General features: G+C 28.4%; 1 protein-coding gene across 2 annotated transcripts; it reads right to left on the minus strand.

Annotated features, from left to right (window-relative positions):
* Positions 1–829: 829 nt before the first annotated feature.
* On the minus strand, positions 830–2,480 carry LOC108484516 (homeobox-leucine zipper protein ATHB-6-like). 2 transcript variants are annotated; one of them, XM_017788331.2, is made up of 3 exons: positions 2,311–2,480; positions 1,857–2,230; positions 830–1,411 (listed from the first exon to the last, which is right to left on the minus strand). In XM_017788331.2, the coding sequence occupies exons 1-3, from the start codon at positions 2,369–2,371 to the stop codon at positions 1,079–1,081; spliced, it is 768 nt and encodes a 255-aa protein (XP_017643820.1). In that variant the 5' UTR covers positions 2,372–2,480; the 3' UTR covers positions 830–1,078. The 2 variants fall into 2 exon arrangements, with proteins under 2 accessions (XP_017643820.1, XP_017643819.1); XM_017788330.2 differs by having other exon boundaries at positions 1,857–2,242.
* Between the last annotated feature and the right edge of the window lie 4,289 nt (positions 2,481–6,769).

Below are 6,769 nucleotides of genomic sequence, written 5' to 3' on the forward strand. Positions count from 1 at the left end.
GGGAATGCATCGGGTCTCCAATTTGGATCTTTGCCGTTGGATTGGACACCCAGTTTTGTGCGGCTGCCTTCTGAATTATCGAACATGGCCCTTTGGTTTTTTTAGGTACTTTGAAACCGCCAACACTCTTTTTTTTTTTTTATAATATTATAATATATAAAAAGTTCGAGTGTCCTGAAACATTTTTTTTTTTTTTTTAAAAGTTCAGGAGGGATTATGGATAGTTTAGTATTATATCAATAAGAGTTTATATAATAAAAATAAGTCATATACGTGGCTAAATATTATGAATTGAGTTAATGTATTATTAACCCATTTAGTAAAACATATGAAAAAATATAATACTCTTATCGTAGCATAAAGGTGTTATAAATTTGAATATATTAACAATATATGTAAAAGTAGAGAGATTTAATTGTACTAAATCAAAGTAGATGATTAAATATCAAATTTTAATATAGTAGAAGCAAGCCCTTATACTCTTCAGTATATTTAGAATTTAAATCTCTTTACTTTTATTTTTAAGAATTTAATCCTGTCTTTTTTAGATATAAAATGACAAGTTTAATTGTTAACAACATTAAAGTTTTTCTTTTAAATTGATGTTTATTACAACTTTTTTTTTGGTTATATAGCTATCAAGCAAATTTAATAGAAGAATATTAACGGTATTGATAATTAAATCTGATTTATTTAATTCAAAAGTAAAAACACTAAATTTTGAAATAAAAGTTGAGTGATTAAATTCTAAAGGTATGAAAAGTATATGAACTTTGAACATATATTTTAACTTATATTTTTTAAATCTAAATCTATTTGGTATCTCATATTTGGTATCTCATAATCACGTTAAGTTTCGATTAAATCTAAAAAGTTGAGTCAGATGAAGCCCTAAATAGGAGAAAAAACTCTCTCACAAGAATCAAACTCGAAACCTTATACGTAACATTCCTCCCAATAATCAGTTTTAATTATGATAATTAAAAAAAAACAACAACAGTAGAAGAATAGACCTTAAATATTCCTAAATTACAAAACTTTTAAGGCTATTTTATCCCTTCATGCAATGTTTTTTTTTTTACTGCCCCGTGAAGTACCATTGAAGAGATGGAGCTTGATCAACTGAGAAGAAACCACAAGATTCCTCTGCACTAAACATGCATCGTTCTTCCACTTCCACCAACTCTGGCTCATCATACGTATACCCCATAACCATTCTCGACTCAAATGGTTTAAACCACTTATGATTATTTGATGAATCCGACGATGAAGACGAACCGTTCATCACATTGCTTTCTTCTTTAACAATCCCATTACAATCATCATCATCATTCTCACAGAAACCTTGCTCTTTGTTCCTCACTGAAAAGCTTGGACACTCTTCTTTCAACTTTGATTTCAAGTCCCTCAGCTGCAAAACAATCATATATCAACCCTTAGATTTAATTAATTCAAAAAAGTAAGAGTATCATGGAAGCCCCTGTACTAAGAATTAAATTATAATTTACTTTCTAAACTCAAAAAATAGGTAAAAATACATGTCCATTAAATCAAAGAGCAAATCAATTATTCTATTAAAATTTTCATACAATTTTACTGTTAAAAACTGATCCCTATTACCCTATACATTAATATCAGATACAAATATTTCGTTAACCACGTCAGTATTTAACAATACAAATGAATGAATTTTTTTATGGAAAGGGTTAATTTACTCTTTAATTTAATATACAAAAACTAATTTACCTCAATTTTAAGTAGATAGGATAAAATGCAATCTGACTTTTAGTACAAGTATCTATATTACTTTTAACTTAAAAAAACTAAAAAATAGGGTTTGAGATATAAACACTAACCTTTGCAATTAGACCAAGTTTTTCTTTTTCAAGATTGTCATAATCAAGCTTAAGAGCATCATAATTAGCTTTAAGCATTGCATAATCTTTCTCCAACACCTTGGTCTTCCAACGAGCACGTCGGTTTTGGAACCAAATAGCCACTTGCCTTGGCTGTAACCCCAATTCTTCAGCTAACTTCACTTTTCTCTCTGGTTCTAACTTGTTTCCCACATCGAAATTCTTCTCTAAAGCCTTAACTTGATGCATAGATAAACGCCTTTTCTTCTCTGTTGCTTGACCACCTTCTTCTAAGCTGTCTTCTTCATCTAAACCATCTAACATAGCCTGGAATTCCTTGCTGTAAATTTGGTGCTTCTTTGAACTCTTCTCCTCTGCATAATCAACTGAATTAAACACATCAATTTTGGGTTAAAGAAACATGAAATAAAGATGGGAATTTTCACGTGTGTACCTTTAGGCTGAGAGATGGACATGAAAGCATCCAAGGAAGGTGAAGGACTCAGCCTCTTCATGATTTGCAAACCAAAACCAAAGATTCTGAGATGATATTTTTTTTAAGATACTTCAATTTTTTTGTTGTTTGTGATGGATTGGGGGGGCTGTTTTGATCTGTTTGGTTTTTGGGGAGGGCTTAATTGCAAAGAATGCTATATATTGTGACACTCAGCTGACTGACAAAAGATTGGTGATTGCAGATCTCATAAAAAATAAATTAGTGATGTAATCTTTTCATAAATTTTGAATTCGAGTGAAATGAAATAAAAATTTTAAAATAAATATATAAAATAAGATAAGTGATTTTTTTGCAACGGATATGAAATAATTATGGTTATTAATTTTCTCGTATCATTGTATAAAATTATTATTTTAATTTTATATATAATTATTAAAAAGTAAAAATATAAAATATTTTAGAGAAAAAATATTATGATATAATTTGGTCTTTGTATTATATCTATTTTTCTAGTTAGGTGCCTAAATTTTTATTATATTTTAGTATTTAAATTATCTCTCCATTATAAATTTTAGTCTAAAAGTTAATGGTATTAGAAAAAAGGTGAGACGTGTGGCGAATAAAATCACACCATGTGACATTTCTTTACACTTATATAATTAAAAATCAAATATATATAAATTTAAATTTTAAAAGCTTTTTTATAATATATAAATTATATAAAATAGTAATTTATGAAAACCTTATATAAAATTTCCAAAAGGAAATTTTTAAAGATTTAAAATATATAAATCTGAAAAAATTTAAAAATTTAAAAATATAAAATATATGTATAAATTAAAGTTTTAAAATATATATTATTTTTAATAAATTAGTTAAAACTCTTAAAATTTCAAAAATATTATATAAATTTTAGAAGAAATTCCAAAATTTGAAATATTTATGTTTTAAAAAAAAATATAATACTTTCTAAAAACTTAAAAAAAAAAAACAAAACAATTGATTGGTCAATACTGATCAACATTGATCAACACTCGATCAATGATGGGTTAATAGCCACATCAACAACGACATGAAAAAAAGATAGACACATAGTGCAATCTCATTGGTTGGACTAAAAAATAGACCATTAACTTTTGGACTAAAATATATAACGAATGGATAGTTTAGGTATCAACATAAAAAAAAATTGGGACACCAAAATCCTAACATAAGCTTAGAAAAACTCTATGTTCTTATACTTTTTTCCCTTAATCGTATTTTTCAAAACTAAAGTTAAGATTGAGGATATTAGAATTTTTTTCAAAGGATTAATATTTATATATATATTAGTTACCTTTAAAAATATTGAAAATATTAAAAATAACTAACAAAAATCAAATTGAAACAAGGCAAGACAGAGATGATTGTATCCAATATCCATAGAGGTTATAGTAGTTTTCAAGACTTCAAATTCATAGTGAAGTAAGGCAGGTGGTGGGTCAGAGCATGACAACTATGGAGCAGTGGTGATTTTAGCAACATCCTTTGTTCAACTTATTGCCATCTCTCCCCCCAACCCCCCCCCCAAAAAAAAAACAGTTCAATTTAAAAAAGAATAACAAAATTAACGATCCTTACACTTTAAGTTTAGTCCTAATTGGCCCAAATAGGATTGTCTCAGACCGTAAAACGAATAATGACACCTATAGTTAATAAAGAAATGCCAATTTAATACCTGAAGTTTCATTCTATTTAAAATTTTACTTGACCCTAACGACGTTAATTTTATTATTAATGTATAAAATTGACCAACGAAAAGGTGACACGTGCTACCTTAAATTTATTTTCCTTAAATATTGGTAAAAGTGTCATGCATCACAATTTCATTGGTCAAACAACTATGTCATTAAAAAAATTAAAGTTGTTAGAGTCAGGTACCATATTATAAAATGAAATAAAATTTCATGTACTAAATTGGACATCTTGAAAGTAAAGGTATCACGTTTAAAATAACTAAAACATAGGGGTCATTCATGTCATTAGTCTATTTAAGGATAATTATTTGATACATTACTGGTGGAGGCTTTTTTAATTCGATGAGCAAATTTAAAAATCATCGTCTATTCTTGATCGGTATTTCATAATATAAAACCTAAATAAATGGGACATTTTATTAATCCAATTGTGGAATAAAAAAAGCAATTTAAATTGTTAAATTAATTTTTAATAAATTGACTGGCTTATACTTATATTTTAGGTTAAAAAGTAAATTAGTCATACGTGTAATTATTTTGTTAGGATAAACAAAGAAATTTTAAATAATTGAAATTCATGTGAGAAAAATAATTATAAAATAAAAATAATGGTAGTAAAATAAATATGTATTTGTATGTAAAATATGTAAAATGAGTATCATTAGAATTATAAAATATATCAATGTCATTTTAATAATATTAAATATATATTAAATATAATAAAATGAGATTTCATGATTTAAATTTATTTATTTATTTATGTTTGGTAGCATTATTTTTCATATATTTTAATATATGAATTAGCAATAAATTAATTACTATTGGTAATTTTAACCACTCATATGATTTGTTTGTGGTGAAAAGAAAGAACTTTTTTACTTATTTTGGAGAGTTTTTTTTTTTACAAAAATTTTACTAACCTTCGACTAATTTACCTATAAAGGCCCATTTTCAAGTATATTTACGGAAATAGGCCAATTTTTGCATTATTTACAGGAAATGGTCGATTTTGGCAAAACGCGTCCATGTAGGAGAGTTTTAGGGTGAAATTTCTAGCAAATCACGCCTTTGGGGGAGCGTTTTTGCCATGTCAGCACCAAATACGCTGACGTGGATGCACTTTGCTGACGTGGCAAAAATGCTTTCCCAAGGGCGTGATTTTCTCCATGTTTTTTCTTGGTTAGGGCTTTTTACATGTTTAGTCTCTAGGATTTTTTTGGTTTAGGATTTTTAGGGTTATGGTTTTGTTAAAATAATTTAGAGTTAGGTTTGTAGGGTTTAAGATTTTGTTAAAATAATTTAGGGTTCTAGATTTTAGGAATTTTAAAAATAAATCAAGATTTAGTGTTCTTTTTAAAAAAAATAATTAAATTAGGGTTTAAGGGTTTTAAATAAATAAATTAAATTTAGGTTTAGTGTTTTTAAGAAAATTAATTAAATTTGGGTTTAGTTTTTTAAAAATAGTATTGTGTTTAGGTTTAGAATTTAGGGAAAATTATATTGACAAGAAGGATTTTGGTTTTTTCTACAGTAGTTCTTGAAGAAATAATTTTGAGAAGACGGTTCTGAATAAATAGTGTAAAAAACGCTTCAAGCAGGATGCACTGTCAGCAAAACTACTGAAAAAGCTCCTACATGGATGCTCTTTTTCTACAGTATTTCCTAAAAAAATAATTTTGAGAAGACGGTTCTGAACAAATAGTGTAAAAAATGCTTTAAGCATGATGCACTGTCAGCAAAATTATTGAAAAATGCTCCCACGTGGGCGTACTTTTTCTACAGTAGTTCCTGAAAAAATAATTTTAAGAAGACATTTCTAAACAAATAGTGTCAAAAACGCTTTAAACAGGATGCACTGTCAGCAAAATTGATGAAAAAAGCTCCCACGTGAACGTTATTTTTCTACAGTAGTTCCTGAAAAAATAATTTCGAGAAGATGTTTCTGAATAAATAGTGTTAAAAATGCTTCAAGCAGGATGAGCTGTCAGCAAAATTACTGAAAAATGCTCCCACGTGGACGTTCTTTTTCTACAGTAGTTCATGTTTGGCCTTAGGCTATAAATGAGCTAAATTTCATTCTCAGGTTGCATAAGTTATAGTAAGAAAAATCAGAGAGACTAAGCATAATGGAAACTGAAGATGAGTGAACGTATTAGTGCTTTTACTTACTATGATGGTGAGGTCCGTGACACCGAGAATAGCATTGTTTTTCTATCGGAGAATACAATGCGAATGATTTTTAACCAGACTATAGATTTGACAGAATTTCATAAAAGAATTAGACGTAAAATCTTTGAAACGATGCTAATGAGGGTTTCTTCTATTAAGTATCGATTTTGTGCTTCGATTGATCCTGTGACATATAACTCATTTGATATCAAATGTGGTTGTAGCTTTGAGGCGATGGTGTAGACTCATCTCACTAGTGGATCACCCTATCTTGAGTTATATATACAATTTTCATCGCCAAATAAAACATTTGCGGCATCAACATCTACTGCTGTTCGAGAGGAAGACATGACCCCTACCCAACACTCCGTTAGTGGAAGGTAGAAAACGAAAGTTTTCGTTTTTGGTGGCAGTATGGAATACACAACTGTAACGCCCCTTACCCGAGACCGTTGCCGGAGTCGAGCACAAGGCACTACTAAACTTATTTGAGCACTTAACCAAATTTAGATAATTTATATAATACTTTTCAGACAAGCTGTCCAACTGTG

This window comes from Gossypium arboreum, chromosome 6 (genome assembly GCF_025698485.1).
Source record: "Gossypium arboreum isolate Shixiya-1 chromosome 6, ASM2569848v2, whole genome shotgun sequence".
In the NCBI taxonomy this organism is placed as follows: Eukaryota; Viridiplantae; Streptophyta; class Magnoliopsida; order Malvales; family Malvaceae; genus Gossypium; species Gossypium arboreum.

Bases quoted from the DNA above. Each gene is read 5' to 3' on its own strand.
- LOC108484516 (XM_017788330.2), bottom strand. From the start codon at position 2,371: ATGAAGAGGCTGAGTCCTTCACCTTCCTTGGATGCTTTCATGTCCATC. The intron at 2,243-2,310 runs GTACACACGTGA...TGTTTAATTCAG, and splicing joins GTCCATCTCTCAGCCTAAAG to TTGATTATGCAGAGGAGAAG. The intron at 1,412-1,856 runs GTTAGTGTTTAT...ATTGTTTTGCAG, and splicing joins AACTTGGTCTAATTGCAAAG to CTGAGGGACTTGAAATCAAA.